The 23,412-nt window shown below is 31.8% G+C and overlaps 1 protein-coding gene across 2 annotated transcripts in view; it reads right to left on the bottom strand.

Annotated features, from left to right (window-relative positions):
- Cap-D2 (CAP-D2 condensin subunit) overlaps positions 1 to 23,412 on the bottom strand; it is a 209,003-nt gene that overhangs the window by 133,470 nt on the left and 52,121 nt on the right. For both annotated transcript variants that reach the window (XM_085820101.1, XM_085820100.1), the window contains exons 2-3: positions 13,168 to 13,298; positions 9,736 to 9,811 (exon numbers count right to left, since the gene is read on the bottom strand). In XM_085820101.1, the coding sequence (XP_085676227.1) occupies positions 9,736 to 9,811; positions 13,168 to 13,288 (197 nt within the window). In that variant the 5' untranslated portion in view covers positions 13,289 to 13,298. The remainder of the gene's footprint in view (positions 1 to 9,735; positions 9,812 to 13,167; positions 13,299 to 23,412) is intronic.

The raw sequence follows: 23,412 nt of genomic DNA, 5'->3' as shown, positions 1-23,412 counted from the left end.
CTGAAATAACATACCAATTTTTTTACATATTTCGATTCTACGTCTCAAATTATGCCATAATACCAAGTTTTGTAAAAATCGTACGAGTAGTTTTTAAAATATTAGCTCTCAAAATTTTAGCTCCTCAATGTTAATTGAATTTGGCAAATATTTATTAATATCTCTTTTTTTATTAAACTTTTTTGATTTTTTCTCTCACATTTCGAAATTTAGGTTCATTCTAAATAAAATTTATCCATTTTTTGTGTTTTATTTTTTAAATTTCTATTTTTCAATAATTTTTATAAATTTTTCGAAAAAAATTTTGTATTATAACCTATAAAATTTTTACCATCATCTTAAAGTAGGTGTATTTTTAAGCATATCTGCAAAAAATTAGACTTTTTTATTCAAAATTTTCTAAGATATACACAAATTTACATATTTTCGAGTTTTGAAATTTGGCATCTTTTTTTTGAGCGATAATAACGCCAAATGTGGTCTATGGATTTTTGTTACATTGAATTGCCACAGCTATTTTTAATTTCAAGTAAGATTTTACGGAGAATTAATTATATGACATTTTTTCCCTCAATGAAGTGTAATAAATATTTATTAATACTTTATGAAAAGCTATTTTTTTTTTTAAATTATAGATGATATTATTCAAATTTTTAACTATTTTTTTAAAATTTCTCTCTATCTTCCTTTTTAAAAAAAAATAAGAGTAAATTTTTACCTTCGGCGTTTTATCATCTGCTACTTTACTTCATTTAAATCGAATTGTCTAAAACTGAGAATTTTCGTTTGATATTTATTTGAATTTTATGACATTAACTGCATAATTTATTTCTAAACAAACTGTTGCTTTTGAAGTGGCTGAAAAAGCGGCTGATACTATCATCCACATTTTTAAAGCACAGTATATTTTTATAGAAACATAATATTTAGAATAATCATTTTTATAAAAGTCAAATTATGATATAAACATACAGCCCTCTAGAGACTGAATTAATGGAAGTTCAATGGTTATGTAGAAATGATCTGCAGCTACTTAATGGCTGGATAAGTCAGCAGATTCTGTGGACAAGTAAGTAAGAATTCCATAAACGCCACCCAACATTCAGGATTCAATTAACAACGAGGATACGATGTTTATTAAATGAATTTAAGAAATTTTAAAACATAAAAAAACCGACTCATTTTTATCCTAAAATGTATTTTTGTGCGTAGCGTATTTTCGTTATATCCTTAAAAGTCTAACTTAGAATGTAATTGTCAAGAACTGAATCCTAATCATCAGTAATATAATAAGTAATTATTACGGTTATTAATAAATACTTCTTATAAAGTAATTGCAAATATTTCAAAAAACTTTCTGTCTGAATGCAAATATTTTTCTATGCAAATATTTTAAATTTTATATTAATCAAGATTGCACACGATATTATTTATTTGCACTTCAATTCTTATCGTCAGTTTCAGTAGAAGTTACAAATCAATTATATTTAATTAAGGATTGGATTGGATTATTTAATTATGGCAAAGCACACAAGGGCTATCTGCTTAAAGGAAGGGATGCCTTCGTGGAGGACTTTCTAAAGTAAACTGGCTCATAACACGTTATACATGGGGAAAACCACGAAAATGCCGATGCGGCCAGCCCGTTCGCGAGATTCGAACCTCGGACCGAACTACCAATGATCAGCGTTTTTACCGCTCGGCCGCTGGTGGGCTATTTAATTAAGGAATGACCATCTAAGTTTAGAAACAGCGTACCGCAACAGCAATTCAATTATTGGCGCTGTGTCTTTCATATTACTCCCGATTGGCAAGCTACATGATTTTTAATGAGTATTCGGGTTTTGCTAGTAACTTCCCTTGGAAATCGCGCTTAAACTAGGTTAATTGGTTATTTGAACATAGAAAGAACATGGGAGCTATTTGATTAAGATGCTTTCATAGAGAACCTTTGTAAAGAGAACCTAGAAAACTACGAAAACCAACCATGCAGCCTAGGTTAGACTTCGCAACAAACAATTAGTATTTAACAATCTTCAAATGCTAGGCAACTGGTGAGGCTCCAATTAAATCTCCAATTTAATATTTTATTTGTAAATATTTAAAATATTGTTGTATTCTTAGACACAAAAAGCAGAATTTAAGTTTTGTTAACTTGTTAGTAAACTACCAAGCCATAGTGCAAATGAATATTCAATTTCTTTGGCAATAATTGTATTCACTTAATATTCTTGGAATATGAGCTAAAGAAGGAACGTTCTCGGAAGATTAAACAAATGTTTAAATGCAGTGATATTATGTTTGTCTTTACAAGCTTAGGATCAAAACAATTCTGCAATTGCCCAAGTAGTTGACTTGTAAATGGCTGTGAATTAAGCAGATGACTTTTAATCTTACGTTATTCAGCCAGAAAACGTATTCCAAATGTTTTGTATTGCATGACAATGCATCTTTTCATTATTCAATAACCAGTCGGAGAACCGCTTGTGTTCCGAAAATAAGTATGTGTACTCAATCGTCCTGCATGTTCTTCAAATTTGTCTTCTTGTGATTTTTTTTCTTTCCCAAAAACTAAAGTTGCCTCTTAAAGGAAAGTTTTTTGACATTGAAGAGACAAAATTAATATGACATCTACTTTTAGAGGCATGTCAAAAACAGATCTCTACAAGCCTTCTCTTCCATTACATGTTGTGCATTCAAACAAATAGTTGCATCAGCGTAAATTCTATAATCTATTTTTTGTTACACTCTTATTACTTTATTAACATACAGTGAATATATACTAAACCTTTTACTTCAGCTTCAGTAATTCGGAATTTTTGACGGAATTGTTGTCGGAACTAGGACTTAGAAGATAAGTCAAATTGAATATTTCGATAATTCAATAAATTCATGGTCGAAGTTTCAATATTTTATTTTCGTAGGGACGGGAAATTTTTTCAGTTTTGGTCTAACCTATATTAGTATTATAGTAAAGTATATTTGCTTCGATTCTTTATTTTTTCCATAAAAGCGAAAATCTTACGCATGGTATACATATAACGTATAGCTTCAAATTAAAATTTAATAATATACAGGGTGGTTATAATTAAAATTTCACTTTGAAACGGTCATAAAAGGAAAACTACTGTATCAAATGTTATCAAACTTTGTAACCGTGTAAAGGATGTCATGGGAATTTATTTTCCGCGAAAAAAAGAAAGTTGGAAACCTCACCACCAGCGGAAAATGGCGCTGTATGCAATATTGTTACACGAAATATGGGTCGGAATCTAACTTAACCTTTTGTTACACGGGTTTAATATGTTGTATACCCTTAAGAAACTTTGAAGTAGGCAAATTACCATTTAAATTCAATAAAAGTCGAGTGTGCCATCGGTGTAAGTGAGAAATTCGTCCGTGAAAACCACGATTTAGCGATTAGAAAATGTGAGATCGCAAATCACTCGCACAAGTGCGTACAATCTGGAAATCGTTTTCTTACAGATCGCTAATTAGTAATTTTTGAAGTCTGAATTCGGCACTAAAACATGAAGATACTGATTCAAAATGCTTTTAATCGATTTGGGTCAAAGAAATCTCTCATGTTATCTATCTAGTTCCATTGCATTCTCCTACTGCATTCGATTGCATAGCAGTCATTCCACACCATTTAGTGTTGAATGACAGCTAGTATTATAACTGAACCATTTTTCTCTGAAGAGCAGTCGACAGCTGGACCACTGTGATTGCAGCTCACTTAGAGTCAATGTTAAAATGTTTCGTGATACATGAACTGCAGTAACGTGGCATTTTAGATACTACGATTTTTATGCAGGGCTGGGCCCCACCTCATGTGTGTCGTACAGTTACTTAGGCAACATTTCATGAATGAAAGTCTTATAGGCCAACACTTCCCCTGTGTGACTCTTGGCTATGGGGTTATCTCAAAAGCACTGTTTATGGTGATAATCTAAACAATTTGGCAGAAATGAAAAATGTGATACACTGACATGTCCGTAACATTCCTCCTGATATGCTAAGAGCTGCTGTCGAGAATACAGTAACAGGATTTAACTTACTTTCGGAAAATGCTGGATGCTACATTGAACCTGCTTTGTAACACGTTTCGGAAAATATTAAACACATTTTAAACAGATGTTTTCATGTCTTATTTCATTTAACAATATTGCATACAGCGCCATTTTCCCCCTGGTGGTGAGTTTTTGAACTCTTTTTTTTTCCCGCGGAAAATAAATTCCCATAACCTCCTTTACAGGATTCCCAAGTTTGATAACATTTGGTCCGGTAGTTTCCCTTTTATGACCATTTCAAATTGGAACTTTAATTATAACCACCATGTAAATTAAACTTTAAAAGTTTGACAGTTTGGTTCAAGTCCCAGCTTTAAATATATATACGAGGGCCATCCAGGAAGTAGATTACGTTTCCGTCTGTGTCCGCTAGAGGCGGGGCTAGCGCGGCCATCTTGGGGTCAGAGCGTTGCGCAGCTCAGTCTGCATCTAGCCGTGCTAGTGAGAGGTTCGTGCTGTGCTCCGTTCAGATACTGTGACGGTTTGAAATGTCTGCGTTAATTGAAAATCCCGCGAGCTGCGAGGTGCGCTCAGTAATAAGGTTTCTGACTGCAAAAAACTGTAAACCGATAGAAATCTATCGGCAGCTTCGTGAAGTGTATGGGGACAACATTATCACTGAAGGTGGAGTGCGTCAGTGGGTCATAAGATTTCAAAATGGCCGAACCAATGTTCACGACGAAGATCGAAGTGGGAGACCCAGCATAGTGACCGCCGAACTTCTCGAAAAAGTCGATGCTAAAGTCCGTGAAAATCGAAATTTCACAATAACGGAACTTTCTTTGAGTTTTCCACAAATTTCGCGAAGTTTGTTGCACGAAATCATCAGCGAAAAGCTTGGTTACCACAAGTTTTGTGCAAGATGGAAGGCAAGAAGAGGTAACGAAGTGGTTGAAGGCGCAGGCGGCCGAATTTTTCGACGAAGGAATTTCCAAGCTCGTACATCGCTACGATAAATGCCTTAATTTGTATGGTGACTATGTAGAAAAGTAGTATTTGAGTGTGGCTTTCATCTGTATATAATAAAATTTGTTTCCTATACTTTGTTTATTTTTTTATTCCAAAACGTAATCTACTTTCTGGATAGCCCTCGTATATATATATATATATATATATATATATAATCTTTTATATTAATCTTCTTAGAAAAAATGTTTTAAGAAGCTAATTTTTCCCTCGTGTTATAGATTGTATAAAAAAACATGATCTTTAATATGATTTAGATTGTTTCAGTCGATATAAGAATCGGGTCACTCGGTGGTGAAGAATAAACACTACTGGACTGTTTTATTTCTTTGTCATTTAGTTTTATTTCTTTGTCATTTAGTTAGAAAAAATGTTTTAAGAAGCTAATTTTTCCCTCGTGTTTTAGATTGTATAAAAAAACATGATCTTTAATATGATTTAGATTGTTTCAGTCGATATAAGAATCGGGTCACTCGGTGGTGAAGAATAAACACTACTGGACTGTTTTATTTCTTTGTCATTTAGCAAAAAATCTTTTAATTAAAATATTTATCCTTTGGACTTTGCTCTATGCTTTGTTTATAGTTAAAATGTCTAGAAAATGAAAAGCTGTCTTCAGCTGAAACACAGTTGATGCAATTGATATTTTAAAAAATTGACAAGAATGCAAAATTTATGAAAATCTAGCAATCGAAAAATCTTAATTTTCTTGTGTGAGCACTTAAAATAACTGTAGAAGGAAAGAAGAAAATTAGGGAGAAAAGCAAGCAAAAATTTGCAGGGAAAATTTGGCTCTTAGACATACCAAGATGTTTAAAAAAGTTGGACGCTTTTGAATATACTTTCAGGTTACTTCAAAGAATTTAGGCATTCAAAGAGAAAACACTTGGGCGTGTACACCAGCAAATACCATCAATTGAGCTTGTGTTATCAGAAAAGACAAAAACGATATCATTGCAGATTAAAGTGAAGAGCAACTGGTTTTAGACTATATGGTTGTATAAATTTAAATTACGTTATAGAACATCATATCGTACCATAAATGGAGAATTCCATGATTTTCTCAGTCGAATTATTTGAAGATTCAAGAGTTTATCAGTATTGTATGTGAATGTCACCTAAAGGCGTTTTTTTTTACCTCCTGATGAAACAGAGGCCGATCGGTAAAGTCGCTGAACTCTGGTAGTTCGGTCCGAGGTTCAAATCTCGCGAATGGGCTGGCTGCATGGGCGTTTTCGTGGTTTTCCCCATGTGAAACGTGTATGCGAGCCAGTTTTCCTTAGAAAGTCCTCCATGAAGACATCCCTCCCCTTAGGCAGATAGCCCTAGTGTGCTTTGTCATAATTAAATAAACCAAAACCTCTTGATGAAACCAGTCTTTTCTTTCATCTCATACCTTCAAAATGTTTAGCCTCTAAAGACTGATAAAGGCTCTGACCAAATATTGATGAAATGGATTGAATTGGATTATTAAGTTACGTCAAAGCAGGGTTATCTGCATAAAAGGAAGGATGCCTTTGTGAAGAACTTTCAAAGGAAAACCAGCTGGCATACACGGTACACATGAGAAAATCCACAAAAACACCCATGCAACTAGCCCATTTACCGGGATTCGAACCCCGGAGTGAACTACCAGTGTTCGGCGACTTTACCGCTCAGCCGTTTGTGGGCCTTTATGAAATGGAAGGCGATAACTTTAGTTAAAATGACTGTCAGAAATATCAAGATATTTCGAAAAGTTGGATGCTTTTTAATATACTTGCGGAATGCCTAAAGAAAAAGAGCAAGAATAAAGTAGAATGCCTGAAGAAAAAGAGAAGAAAAAATAAATTTTGGGGTAAAATTTAGTATTTGTATTTTTTTTAATTTAAAACTTTTTAATCTTATATTTGATTCTTACGATTTCAAAAATAAAATATTTGACTAAAATATGAATAACATTTAAGAAACCAAATGTAGGATAAAATTGTGTAAAGCAATGGGCACAATGATAAAACTGTTTAAAGCAGTGAATGCAAGTCATCCTAAGTTAAAATGTTGGTTATACATCTCTCTTATTTATATATATCTTTTCTGAACAGAACATTGGAAGGCGTGTTAACTATGCTTTACTGTATTTGCTCTTTTAATATATGCAGTTTTCAAACGCATCGTAATCTGGGTTACAAAGTATTCCTCCGAAAGAAAAGCAATTCAAATAAATAAAATCAAATTCTGGAAAATTTATTTAAAATGCTCAGTTCGAAGGAATAAATAGGAAATTTTAAAACAATTATCTGAAGAGACAATGCAGCACAAACAATTAAAATAAAAGTATAAGAATTTAAAAATTACCTAAAATAATAACTATGACAAAAAATATATATAAAGAAAACTATTTGAAAAAAAAATAAACGCTGCACCTTTATTTACGCAGTTCGAATAGGTAAATAGAAATTTTTAAAATAGTTATTGGAAAAAAACCATGCAACTTAAAACAATTAAAATGAAATTCGAAAAAGAAAAAATTACTTAAAATAATAAGTTATAATTAAAAATACAATATAAAGAATATTATTTGGAAAAAAGGAACGATGGTGACTTTTTCTCCTCTCACGGGAAAGGAAACTATGTTGCCATATTTTAAGAAGTTCGCCAAGTGAACTATTCTTGGCGTAAACTGACAAAATAGTGCCAACATAAATTTGTGAATTTCTCCATAAATTTTGCTCCAAATTTTACAAAATTTCATATTTAGGCGTAATTTGAGTCGTAGAATCGAAATATGTAAAAAAATTGGTATATTATTTCAGAAAGAGTCCGATTTTGTGTCAAAATACCTATGTTAGGATAGTGCTATATATAAATCTAATATATATTTTAAGTCGTGCTTTCGAGACATGAAGAACGCAGTTTGAATTTTGTCAATCGGCCCAGTACATCGGGAGATATAGGACTGCCCAATTTTTTTTTTTTTTTTTTTTTTTGAGCAGTGTACATAAATGAAGAGATAATTGATAATTAACAAACTTAATTTTATAATTTCTAAATGAAAAAAAAAAAAAAAAAAAACTATAATTTCGTAAATAAATATATCTTTTTTGATAATTTAGGTAAGTTATTTGCACTAATACAATAAAATATTCTATTAAAGGCAACAAACAAAGATAATCTAATAACAGAATGAGATTCTTATTATACAGTAAACTTTTGCTGATTGCAGAATAGCAGAAAATGATTTTGCACAAGCCCATTATCTTAACTGTTTCGCTTTAATATGTCCAAACCTAAAATTTCATTCATACATGGTACACTGCATAGTGTTGGTCACGTTGCTGTGGAGCACTGGCCTCCAAGATTGCCTCTAAATGCACAGGTTTTTTTTCTCCACTTCCTTAATTTAAGTAAAGGATCAAAGGATTATTATGTTTACACCTCTGTAAAAAAAGTATTAGATGAAGGAAAGAATACACTAAAAACATTTTGGAAACAATTCAGCAAAATCCACTACATAGAAGAAGTGAACTACTAGAAGAAGTGAATTCATTAACAGTGACTGCTTGCTGGCATCAACTGTGGCAAAAAGTTTCCATCACTTGGAAGCAATTTTAAAAGATTCCCATCACTTGGAAATGAAGCCAGAGAAGTCATATAAACTGAAAAGCAAATGAGGATTTTCAGATAGAAGGAGAAGTCAAATAATTAATCTAGAAATGACGAATGAAAAACTGGATGATCTTATAGCACCAACCAACAGTCAGAACACTCATAGTGAAGAAGATAAAATGCCTAAATGCCTTTGTTAACAAGAAATTAAACATTTTTTTTTAAAAAAAGCACAGGAACCATCTGATTTTAGATTGACCCCATGCTGAAAGAAAAGGGGCAGCTTATGAAAATCATTGAAACACTGCACTCCTTACCACAAAACTTGCTGTTGTGTAAAAAGTTGCATCAGTCACTTCTTAAGCAAAACTCACTAATTTTTTTCAAAAAGTAATTGTACTATATATCTAATTATTAAGCAGTAATAAAAATCTTTTCAATTAATATTAGTTTCATTTTATCTTTTTAATTACAATTTTTTGGTTAAATTACATGTACTTTTTTAATTTGAACTAGATCTAACCTTTTATTCTATGGAAGATTAACTTTGTAGCATGCAATATACTAGTGATATAATCCTAGTGCTCAGCATGGGTATTTATCCAATAAAGCCTCAGGAAATAATCTTGTTTGCATTTCATCCTACCCTCCAGGAATCTGATTTCAATTTTTTCCTGAAAATATGGAAAAATTTACAAGAACCAAAATGACATTATCAGTGTAGTCCACAACAGCTGAATAATGCCAAGAAATTTACTTCCATGGTGGACTATCTACTCCCTCATATGAACATAGCTAGAATGGAGGCACTTTATAGTGAATAGCATTGTCAAACAAAAAAATTAACCATGTAGTTATATTTCTTATGTAAAAATAAATAAACTTTTAAACTCTGCATGTTATATTAAAATAAGCCACAATGAACACAGAAATATATCAAAATAAAATTCTTAAGCAATCTGCAGTATAAGAATTCACACACACACACATATATATATATATTAAAAAAAGCAAGAATAAATAAAATCTTGCAAGGATAAAAAAAAATAGTATTCAAAAACACACATACACATATATTTGTGCATGAGTTAGAAATACTACACAGACTTACTTCAGAAGGCTGCAGTACACATCAAAATTCTTGAAAATAAAGCCATCTACATCCTCATATGCAGACCTTTTGAATTCTAAATAAATAGTGACAAAATTTTAAATGTTGGATGTAATAAATAACTAAGCAAATTTTAATCAGTTTAGGAAAAATAAGTTACTGTATAAGACATTATTTATTAAATAACACGTTTGCTAAAGCAAAAAATTTCTTTTCTTACAAGAATTAACTTACCTTAGGTGCAATTTTAAATTGAAAAATCAGCAGGTTATTTTTTATTCCCAGAGAGAAAATTGTAAACAATATACAAAAGGATGTAGACCTTGATAGATAGTTTGCTGCTTTTATTTTTGCTCCCCTCCCTGAATCTACAGAATGTTTTAAGTAGTTATGTCCTCTGACGCTGAAAGCAGTTTGTTGCTTTTGAAGTCCAAGGAAAAATTGTATTTTGTTAAAAAAAGTCCAATCCAACTATGCAAGGTCACATATGCCGTGTGATAGTAGGCGGCACTTTCAAATGTAATGTTCATGTTTAACTTCCGAACTATGTTGATTTGTCACCAGACGCAGTCTGGAGGGTAACACATTATGGTGTCAAAATGAGTTTATCCTTAAATTGTTGAGCTAAATCTTTCCAAATGATGGTAACATTAGCTCCTGTGTCAATGATCATATTACAAGGAACTCCATCGATATGCCCATTGACGAATAGTCCATTACTGTTGCCACTGCCGAAATCTTGAGCACTTTAAAATGGAGTTTTTCACTGTTGTTCAAGCTCCGCTCTGCAATAAGGTCATTAATTGGTTTCCTTGTCACTCCTTTTCTGTCTCATGGCATTTAATTGTCTATTTAAAGTGTCTGTCTTATTTTCCGTACTCTGGAGTGTTTTGCAGTTCCTTCGTATGTGGCTGTCTACACCGCAGTTTCAGAACTTTAGAATTGTTTTTTTTCCACTAATATTCCATCTCAAGGCACTGAATTGTCTGGTAAAATCATCTGTTTTATTTTCCGTGTACTGGGGTGTTCTGCAATTCGGTCGTATGTGGCCTTCAGTGTCACATTTCCAATACTAGGGCCAGTTTATTCTCAATCCTAATCTATATTAAGCAATGACCTGTCTTGATAAATCATCTAAATGACCCATTAATTGATCCACTGGCTCGTGGACTTGAGCAACTCGGCTTGGGTGGCAGTCTCTAAGAGTTGCTTGCTGGGCTACCTCGAATTTCATGGCATAGAGTAGAGCACTTTTTAAGTCCTTGGCATCCGCCATTCGCAGAGCTTTCTGTATTTCAAAATACCGGATACCGTCGATGAAGCATTGCAGGGAAAAGATTTCTCTTGTTTCTGTCGGGCACTTCAAAAAGGCGAGATGAGACAGCCTTTCAACATCTGTGGTAAGTTCTTGGAGTGTTTCCGTGGGCTTCTGTTGATGGTATTTTAGTTGAAACCTGCTGTAATTTTTTATACATTTCTCGCCAAAGCGAAGCTCTAAAGCTTCAAAATTTAGCCTTTGATTTTCCGGAAGAGTTTGAAGGATATCCGTAGTGTCTGTTCTCAGAGAAGCGATGAGATAACAAGCCTTAGCTTGGGAATCCCATCCATCTGCTTCCACCACTATAGAAAATTGTGTCTTATACACTTGCCAAGAGGTCTTTCCATCATATGTAGATAGCTTCAGAGAGGAACGAGCAAGCATCGGTAAAAATTTAAAACAATCTGTATTGCTTCCTGTCATCACTAGGAATTTTTTCAAGGTATCAACTTCTTTGGCGACCGCAGAAACTCTGTCATCAATTTGTTGTTGGACACTAGAAACTCTTCCTTCAATTCGTTGTTGAAACTCTCTCTTCTATTTGTTCTTTGACAGCAGAAACTCTAAATCGATTAGTTGTTCCATGGTCAAAACTCTCTCTTCTATTTGTTCTTCGATAAAAGAAACTTTTTCTTCAATTTGTCTAACTTCATTTTCAACTATGTCTATTCTGCCATCCATAGTTGTTTTCTATTTTGCAGGTAATTTCTCTTTTCATTTCTTCTTGCCCTGCTTCAATCTTTTCTTGAATGGTTTGCATCTCCTCTTTAAAAATACATACTTTACCTTTTTAAAATACTAGCTTCATCTTTTCTTTAACAAATTCTTGGCCAGTTTTCACCTCTTCTTTGAATGCAGCAAAGGCTGCCACCAACTGCCTAAATTATTCCTCCATCACTCTTGTCACTGTCATTCAAACCTACTCCTGACACCAAAGAGTGTTATGTGCATACAGGTTCGTAATAGACTGAATACACAAGTTGGACAATAGGTTAATAAAATTTATTCTTAACAAAAGAAATATATCAGAATGCTTGAATTTTCCTTACAGATTTTCATACAAGTGTTCATAACATCATGCAGTAATCAGTAATTATACTTCAAACTACCAAAAACATTAAATACAATGCAATACAAAGCACATTTAAAGATAAAGATAATTCAGATATTTCAGTTGACGTGGAACTAAATATATCGCAGTAACAATATATAAGCAACTAAATGAGATGCTCGCTCTCCGGCCTTTTATAGTGTTCAACTGGCACGAGAAATTTCCAGTACTTTCTGCTTCTCGAGAATTATGTAAAGCAATAAGAGTATGGAATTCCGGTTTCAGCTACCATACTGGTCAATTACATTTATTCAGTTTTAGTAGAAATACCTTTTAATTTATTAAATGTTAAATGCACATGCTCCTGTATTTTTACTTTTCCAGCATAGCTTTTTCTCAAAATTTGTCTTGCGGTCCATTGCATGGGGAAATACAACAATTTTAATTATAATTCTACTAAAATTATCTATCTAAATACAAAATTCATAACAATATTTATCAAATTAATATTTAGGTGTTTGATTATATGTTGTTAATGCCCTTTACAGAATTATCCCATGAATACTGATCTCATTTCAGTTAATTAAACAGATGAAGATTTTAGCAGAAAATCACTTTTTATGCAGTATTTCTTAACAATTTTCAATTATTTAATACTGTAGTTTCATGCACCATAATTAACGAACACAATTTCATTTAAATCCTTACAAGTGAATAGAATTAGTTGCGCATGCTTTGCCACTCATTGCATAATTGTGATCAAGCATGGAAGTTAATTTTCATGAGTTTTGTAATTAAACAAGCAGTTACTTCATCGCAGTTTTCAAATAGTCCTTAACAGTACATTATTTCCTTTTATTTCATGCAATTATGCAATACCACATACACATATTTAATATTTTTACCTGTATGCAAAACGTTTGTAGGGGAATTTATCATTTCAAAATAAAAGTATGCGCATAAAAATTTAACTGTGACTGTTTGTTTATACTATGATAAATTCTGTGACAGTATATTTAACATACAAAAGCACTATATAACATTCCAAAATAAAAGTACATACGTAAAATTTCAACTGTGACTGTTTGTTTTGACAGTAACTCCTTGACAGTATATTGTTTTCTGTATGATGACGAAAACACCTCATCTAATCTAGATGTTACAGTAAATTCAAAATCACACATGTCGTGAAACCTATAAAGTATGAAGATTATGTTATAAAAACAAGAAAATAACACTCATTTTCATAGGAATTCAAAACAACATATTTCCAACAAAAATATATCACATATTCTATATAAATTAATAATCACACATGCTTTATAAAGTATATCCACATATCTAGTGTCTGTATTATGTTGATGCCCTAAAGAATAAGGAACAGCAAAAAAAATCTTTTTTCACAGACCATTAAAGTAAAAATTATTAAATGTTTAATGGTTTCACAGACCATTAAACATTTCAAATTTTGTATGTTTTAAACTAATGCTGTAACATCCAATAGCTATAGAAAACTTGAATTTATCATAAATTTAAACAAAAGAAATACCAAAAAAGTAAACCTGGAATTTTATTAGACAGAATAATATAAAAAAACACAATGGATTGGTTTAAGCATTCAGATATTTATTACTTAAACATCAGTATTAGATATGTACATTACAAACATTAGATATGTATTACTTAACATATAAAGCACTACACATGCATTACTTAAGTTTTATGAAAATTACATACTTTATGGGTACTAAACTCTATATCAGTAATGGCAAACCTTTTTCAATTAGTGTGTCAGTTAAATTATGGTTTATTATTTGCAGGGGTCCAGTGTACCACTTCTTATAAATCATTATAAGAAGAATAATCTTTTAAAAATCATTTTTAAAACCCTGCTTTGATTTCAAACTATAGGAATATATTTTGCAACTATATTTGCTGTTTAGTTATTAACTTGCATCAAAATGTAAAATGAATAAACAATATTTTAAGAACATTCTAGTTTAACATTAAGATTGTGATAGTAAAGTGTCCTAAAGCAGACACCCTTTATCGTAAGTGAAAAAATAAAATAAAGTTTATTAATATTAGATGTTTTTAATATTTATAGCATGGAGAATTAGAAGTATCAATACAATTCAAAATATACTATTAATTGCCTATTTTATTTAAAAGTATGGTGTCTTCTTAATGACGTTTCACTTAATATAATTTTTAGTTTTCAAAATACATTTATTTAATATTATAAACAAATACTACAATATTAGATTAAAAAACAATATGCATCTAACTTCATTTAATGTGATACCTATTGCTGAATCTTATTAGCCATGTCATTTATATTTGGATCATAATTTGACTTCAATGACACAAAAGATTCATTTAAATATGAACTAAGGCAAGTTTCTTACAGTGATTTTATAGAGTTCATTGATGAAAAGACCTGATCACAAGCATATGAGGACACAAACATTTGAAGCATTGCACATTTTTTAGTCTCAAAAAATTTGTGTCCGAGATAATTCGATCGTTAAAGGATTAAGTTTTCATACTTTTTAATGTACTATTTGGAATCCGCACATTCCACTTCTTCTAATGCTTCACTAAGTTTGATAAATTTGTTCATCCACCTAGAATTATTTTTTAAATTCTTTCAATTCCATTTCCAAATTGTCAGTATCCAACCACTCAAAAAATGCGCATGTGTCAACACGGCGCATGCGCAGAAAGTTTTTAGCTTTGAGTTCCGGTTAATAGATCATTCCGGATTATGGGTGTCCGAATTAACGACTTTTGACTGTATGAAATCGTGATTTATGAAATAAAGAAGCATTTATAATTTAAAGGGTATCAAAATTTACAAAAAAAGGCTTAATATTTATTTATTTACTTTATTAAACATTTCTTTAAATGTAAATTGTTTAAGTTTCTTCGTTTTTTGTGCTAAGACTTCCTCTTCAGTTCTATGGAAAGACATTATTTCTTGTTCAGTTACAAAATTCCACTGTTCAAGTCCTATAGTTGCTGTGATGAGAATTCTGACTAACTTGCCAATTGAAATTCTTTTGTTTCCAATAACCTCTCTGCCAGGTTTTTCACTATCAGTAGCGCCATTTTCTGAATCTAGAACCATACTACAGATTTCACCGTCCGTTAACTGATTGATGATTCGAGCATTGTCAACACAATGAAAAACTTCTATTAGATCATCTTCATTTAATTACTGTGTCTCCACATGTCTTTACAAAATCCATTAATTGGAAAATTTCACCTGAGGTTTGTGATATCCAAAATCCATCAAATTCGTGGCTATCATCTTCTTCATCCTCACCATGAAATATGGTAGCTGGCCATAAATTATGCCAAGCATTTTTTAACGTATCTGGAGACACATCCTCCCATGATCTTGCAATGCTCCACACAGCAGGTTTTATGCTAAAATATTTCAAAAATTCTTGAATAGTCCTGCCATTATTCAATAATTTAACACAGATTTTAAAAATGCTACTTTATATTTGCATTTCAGTGCGCGCACTATTACAATATCCGTAGACTGAATGATGGATGTACAGTTTGGAGGAAAGAATAACACGGATATATTATCTTTCAATAAAACACTAAGTGAAATATGTGCTGAACACTTGTCTACAATCAGGAACATTTTTGCATCATCAGGTAAACCAGTAGTTGCCAAACTTGATCTACCGTACCGTTTTAAATCCTACTGTGAGCTACCAACCAAAAGAACTACCAACTTTATATTTATATAAAAAAGTTACATTTGTTTATTGCCTATAAACTTACATTTCTGGAAAATATGAAATCAATTTTAATTAAATTGTATATAACAAAAAGAAACTGAAATTAAGTTGTACATAAGAAAGAAATTGAAGGGGAGTTAGTAATAAGTAACAAATGCAATAAGATATTTTTATCAGACCTATTAACTTTAATGAGAAGGACGGAACTCTTTTTTTTTTTTTTTTTTTTTTTTTTGCAATCAACAAGTTTTTTAAAATTGGAAGAGTAGATAGCGGCTGCCATTCGAATACAGTTGTCCAGGTGTTCATAAGGGAGTGTGTTTCTGTATTATTTTTAATAAATTTCTTACTGGAAAAAGAAATTTCACACAGATATGTAAAGCTAAACATTGCCTTCACTCTGAGGGCCAACTAAGCTGTATCAACTATACTGGTCAACTTGTTGAAGTTGCAGCAGAAATAGCTGCAGCAATCAAAGTCAGTTTTAAGTTGTGAGTAACATCAGAACTCATAACCTTCTCATTACTGCAGAAAGCTGTACAGATTTAATACCAGACATTACCTCAGTTTTAATTTTGAAACTATCAAATAATGCATCTGTAATTTCTAAAAATGTAGTTTTGATCATTTCACCGTCTTCCTATGGTTCTGTACTTATTATTTCACCATCTTCCTATGGTTCATCCCTTATTCTGTACAATAATATCTGAAACTCGGAAAGACATCTTAGTTACTCCTTTATTCTATTCTTGTTTAATGATTTTTAAAAAAGTTTATTGTTGAGCATTAGTTTAGATTTTAACTGCCTTACCTTGTCCTTTTTAGAGCAGAATTCAGTGGTAAATCCTTTTCAATCCCTGAGTGAATGATTTTGAAGTGATGTTCGACGTTCCCATTCTTCTCAACTGATGCACTTGCATATAGCACAGTAAACACATACATTTATCCTTTACCTGGGTAAAGACGTAATCTGTTTCCCATTCTAAATGAAAGTGATAAGTTTTTTTTGCTTGAACAAGCTATCATTAGAACAGACCTGGCTTAGTACCAATATGTAAATCAAACTATCCAAATTAGCAAATGTCTCATATACACACGAAAAAACAAAATGTGCACAATCTCACGCATATACAATCAATTATGAGATGAGGCTAACAATGGCAGTTGTACGGATGAAACAAGCAGTTGTTGTTGTACGTGCTCCCTTGTCAACAGTGTCAGTTCAGTGCAGGAATCAAGGCTAGCCAACCGAAGCATTAACGCGATCATTTAAAAATGTCTGTTTGAGCTACTAGTAGCTCGAGATCAACGGTTTTACGATCACTGAGGCAAATTAACCAAATTCAAATTTTGACGAGCCTTGGATATTAAATGATTTTCAAACCAATCATACATTAACGCTTGTTCATCCGTGCTCTTTTATTTGCATTGTATATAATAGAAAAATCTTTAAATGCTCAAGGTCATGAGGTTTTTTTTTTTTTTTTTTTTTTTTTTTTTTTTTTTATGAAAAGTTTACACTTGAGCATTTCTGCAACATTTGCGCATGCTAAAATTTTTTGTCTGGCTTTGGAATTTTTGACACCAGTTGGAGGTCTCTCCTGTAGAGGTTGCATGGTATTTCGCAGTACCTATTTGACCAGTTTCATCAGTGTTTAAATTTGTTCTGAAGATAATTTTTCACTATTAATGAGTTTGATGAATTCATCTGCAAATAATATTCAGTATCAGCTGAAGCTTTTTCACCTGAAATTTTTAATTGCCTTATATCATGGCAATTTTTTAATTTGGTTAACCAATCTGTCAAATATGTGCACTCAGTTTTTAAGTTCATTTCTTTATGAAATATTATGGCTTGAGCCAATAGCATTGGACCTATCATTGACATGCGCTCACTGTGTCTCTGTCTGACCATTCAATCATCACTTTGACATGATCGTCACTTTTAATATAGCGAATAATTTTTCTGTTATTCATAACGGGTGAGATGTCGAAATCCGCAAAAAATTCCTTTTTCTGTTATGTCATATAGAGTTGACCTTGCAATGTCATACTCCTCACATAATTTTGAGACGGATATACCTGTATCCTTTCTTTGCAGCAATTCCACTTTTTTTTTTTAATGGACACCAAAACATGCTTCCGCTTTGTAGATCCTGTTGCAGCTGTAGAATTAGAAACTCTTTTCAACATAATCAAAAGTTCAAACTTTTTCATAAAATTGCTGTAATTAACAGCCTGCAAAAAATAATAAGCTGTATGAAATCAGAAAGTGTAGGAACAGTGCAATCAGCTATATCAACTGAAATTCTTTGGAATCATTAAAGTATAATTTTAGCCTAGCTTAACACCGTCATCTATACATTATTGACTATGTAGCATGGTGATCAAAGACAAAAATGTTCCGTTAAATTTTGTCTTGCTTCTATAGCGCACTGAGACAGTTTAGCCTGAATTGTATGGATTTAGTTATTTATTATACTTGCGTCTAATTCTTGCACATGCTTAAAGCTTATCCGAGTCCTGAATAAATAATATACATATACTTAAGTTTACTGAGGGCCGGCGGTAGATATTATGCCACCTGATGCAGCCTCTGTGGGTTTTAAGTAACATTTATTTAAAAAATTCAATTTTTATACAGTATTGAAGCCTTTTATTTTGTCACTCTTTCAGACTGTTTATTTAGAAAATAAAATTGTCGGAATCAATAAAGGAGATGAGAACATTCATAGGTGTTCTCACTCGCAAAAAATCATTCTGTTGCATTTCGAAACATCTGTTTTGTTGCATACCACACTCATTTTCAATTACAAGAAACCAAATTATGTCATAATTTACAATTTTGTTTGTGTTGCCACTTTAAAACTCATTCGACTCACATACTTTCTTAAGAAAAAGTGAGTCTTCCCCTCAGAAACTTCCATAATGGATGGGAGCAGTACTCACCCTTCCATCCTGCAAAACGTCATAATGGTGCCCATGCTTATGCTCATTTCTGAATTCACTTTTGATGGCCACTAGCCTTAGAGATGGGTTGTTTCTTTTGTTTTTCGCTTTTTTTTAATGTTGTTTTCAGAGTATGTAAGGGAATAAAAGATATTTAATATGCAACAGTGGCGAGCCATTGGAATACCAGTCAAGTGCCACATAGTGGCACAGGTGCCATCCTGTTTCCAGATGCATATTTAGTAGATACAGCTTCCCTACCCACCAGTTCAAAATCCAGAGTTTACGCATATTTACATTAGCACAACTTCTTTAAGTTAAAGAAATAAACGTTTATAAGTTTCGAAATGTACGTTGATACCCTTTACAGATACCAGGCAAACGAGTGTAGTGGAATAAAGAAACAATAGCACAGAATATGGCCAATACTATATTACCACATCAATCCCGATTAAGCACAAATTTACATGCATAAATATAACTGACATTTCATTCCTTATATACTTCAATAGTTCTACATTCTCTTGAAACTTTATTTTTATTATTTTGCATTGTCTTGAAACTGTATACAATACTATGGACTAAAAATATTTACATTTTTTAATATATAGCAGGGATGGCTGAACTTTGTGACAGCTGGAGCTTTTAAACTTCAAGAAATTTTAAGTCTATAAGCAATACATTTTGCAAAAATCACAAATCCATATTTACATCATTTTAAAATAATGAAACAGTTTTGAATGAAAAGTCTGAAGTAAATTAATGAAAATTTTGTTTTTTATACAATTAGTATCATTAAACATAAATACATGGCACTTATTCAGGAATTAATGTTCTTAGAATATAGAAACTTCAAACTTAATATGATGCAAGTGAACATGTTTTTTTTATCCAGAAAAATCAAACATTTTCTTTTTTCCTCCTTTCATCCATGTTCATAATTTTTTAATAGTTTTAGCAGAGATAAGCGAAATGAAGAGAAGACATAATACAGATTCAGTGATTCTCTTTATTTTTAATTGATATTATTTACTCTTCTGTAAAGAACGAAATTAATAATATGAGACAGCACATGCTAGACTGGAAAATGCTATGGAATAGCCACAATATTTATCAGATGTGAATCAAATCATGGAGAAAAGAAAAGTTTGTGCCCACTGTGAAATTTGGTTGGGTAATCACTCTTGATGCAATCTTGTCGAAACGGAGATTTTGTAAAAATAAAAAGATTTTTTTGTCTCAAATAATCAATGTTGAACAAGTGTAATTTAAAGACTTTGAACCAGAATTGAAATCATTGTCAGTCCAATGCAGAAGTCATCCACCTCATGACTTTTAACATTTTGATATGCAAAATCATAGGTAAAGTAAATGATTATCTTTGCTTACGATTACAAAGAATTATAATGTAAGATACAACTCCATGCAGAAAAAATGTGATGATATGTTTGTGGTTACCAAAATTGCCCAGAAAGTTACACAGAAACCACTAACTTAATGATGGACTATTTATTCATTTTGAATGCTAATGCTCAGTCATATGCAAGAAGGTTGTGACAAATATGCTGCAAATACGTGCAGGAAGCTTTATTGTATCTTCAATAAAGTCTATACAAGAATCAACCACATTTCGAGTGGCTTCCAATCGAAATGGCATCCTTGCGTGGGCAGTTTCTCTTTCCTCTTTGAAAATATTTCTTCAACAGCCACTGAGGCTATTCCAGGACTGAATAAGAGTAGTAAATGACATTTTTGTATTTGCCTTAACATCCCCTAAAGTTATATTCTGTTACATGTTGAAATATTAGGCCTATATAAGAATATGTTAATTTTTTTTTTCTATTACTTAAAATAAATTAACTTATACTAGCTAAATTTTGAAGCAGACATCTGATAAAAGATGTGTAAATTTTATATTTAATATAACTATCACAAAGCTGTTTAGAATAATATAACTAGGAACTACTCTTACATATGCCCTCGCTTGGCGACAAATTTCTTGCCAAATATTTTTGGTGAGAAACTCCATGGCGCCATATTACTATCTAATTTTTTTGTCTACATTTCGATCTTTAAGCCTAAAATGTCTGCAAAAACCTCGTTTTAAACACACAATTTATGCTAAAAATCCGAAATAAAAACAAAAAATTTAGATAGCAAAAAAGTAACGTTTCTAACCAAAAATATTTGACAAGAATCCACGTACAAAGCGATCTGTTTTAACTTGAAAAAAAACCACAGATTTGTACAACCTATGCAGCGAAGGAATCTACGAACTACACACACCTCGCTTAAATAAATTAACATAACAACAATAAATTTCAAACAATACCATGTACACAGCATTCTGTTTAAACTTTAAAAAAAATCAGCAAATTTCACAATCTAGTTATTGCACACTAATCAACAAAATAAACTAAATTACAAACAATTCAAAAAAACAAAAATAACGACAGAAATTCATACTGAAAAACCAACGACCATAACATTCTACAAAATAAGAAAAACAATAAAATAAAATGGGTTAATCTTCGAATTATGGTAACTTCGCTATTTTTTGGCGACCAACCCTGCTACAGCAACCTGCTAGTTTTTGTTTTTTTTTGGATGGCATTTTGTTTTCACAAAGTAAAATCATGTTATTTTTTTTTTTTTTTAACTCAAAATTTTTTTTCAACAATCTGCTAGCCGAATTACGCTTATGCTAGAACTTTTATGGAACAAAAGTGCTTAATCATGACGAAGACTAGGTGTGAAATTGGGAGAAAGTGCAGAATCGCACATACACGGTATCGTCCATGTACACGTCAACCTATTTTCACTTAAAAAAAATCCCAGAATTGCACAAAAATGGCATTGCACACACTCTTGACTTTATCCATGTACACTGCTACAGTCCTAGCTAGTAACCTTTATCGGCTTACCAAAATGTCGCCAAACTACCTGTTACCATATTCCAAAGATTAGCCATAAAATGCATTTACCATGAATAAATGCTTCTTCAAACAGCAGAAATATCAATTTCAAACACCACAGAAACAACAATTCAAAACAAAAAACACACTTTCATCAAATATTCTAGAAACAAATTTTCAATTTATCCCACTCAAGAGTTCTTACCATTTCCACAAAGTTGTTGAAAGGATCTTCTCCCATTTCAGAACAGCGATTGAGAAACATATAAACCACCAAATAAAACTCAAAATCGCATTTCCGATTATAAGTAGGCAATGTAGCTTTAATATGCCGCCACGTAATATCTATCGTATTTATATGACAACTAGACTCACTATCCACAAAACTGATACTGTCATTCACAAATAAATGTTCAAAACCTTCTTCCGCTAAATCTTTGTAGAATTTTCAGCCACCCGAAAAAATAGTTGTACCAGGCACACGACTAAAATTTTGCCAACATGTCTTTCATTGCATCATACACCATTTCAAACAACCCACCACACGAACCAACCAGCAACTAAAACCGAAGAATTTGTAACTGATTCTTTGCTAAAACCACTACAGTAAAATCCAAGTTTCCATGTGAAAAGGGTTGGCATAGAAACCAACATCGCCCTAAAACTATCACAGAACATGCAACCGCTCCAAAACCCAGTGCAAAATACATATCGCCACATTTGGCGAACTGAGGGCATATATAAGAATAGTACCTATAACTTTATAACTGTTTATTTTTGGATATAAATTTTATAGCATTTTGGAACAGCTTTAGTATTGGTTCTTTTGGCGATTTTTTGATTTGGTGACAAACTTCGGTCACCAAGGTAGACCCGGCTTTGAAAATCGAAAAAAAAATGGCGGATTGTCAACAAAATCCGATCTAGACTAAATAACATCATAAGCTCTTGATTAGAATAAACAGACTTTCTCTAATTTTCAACATTTCTAGTACTGCTATGATAAATTCTTGAAACACTACCATAAATGAATTTATGGCAGTGATTATGTTATGATTAACGACATTAATTTTTATGTTATGAATAATGGAATTTACAAAAGGTTAATAAATGTATTTCAAACTAGTATATGTTACTTTAGTTTCTTAGATTCTTTTATTAAAAGAAAATAAAAAAAAATATTTCAAAGTGAAAGAAATCAAAATTAATTATAACGAGTAAATTTTGTACCAGTGTTAGAAATACTTTTTATGATTAAATTTTATAAATGGTAAAAATATTAAAAAGTGTGTATTTTTTAATCACTCAATTTATTACAAGTAATTTATGATCATAATTTAAAAGCTAAAATTAAATTATCATAATGAGTAAATTTTGTACCAATGGTAATGATGCACAACAACAATCATCATAACTTATGATTTCTGTGAAAGATTCAAACAGTCATTGGAATCCACTAGTGGTGGAGTGATAAGCCACTGAACAGTGGTAGTTCAAGGCTGGCCATATGGGAGTTTTTGTGGTTTTCTTTACATGTAATGTAAATTTGAGCCAGTTTTTCTTAAAAAGTCCTCTATGTAGGCATCCTTCTTCTGCTAGCCAGCATATATATTTATTTTCTATTCATAAATACTGTTCTCTCTTCATATTTTCTTAATTCTAAATCTTACTTCTAAAGTGAAGAAG

Source organism: Stegodyphus dumicola, chromosome 7, assembly GCF_044657685.1.
Source record: "Stegodyphus dumicola isolate Sdum_Otavi_A_Nest chromosome 7, ASM4465768v1".
NCBI lineage: Eukaryota > Metazoa > Arthropoda > Arachnida > Araneae > Eresidae > Stegodyphus > Stegodyphus dumicola.
The sequence above is the reverse complement of the archived record's forward strand: the minus strand, read 5'-3'. Positions and strand labels throughout refer to the sequence as shown.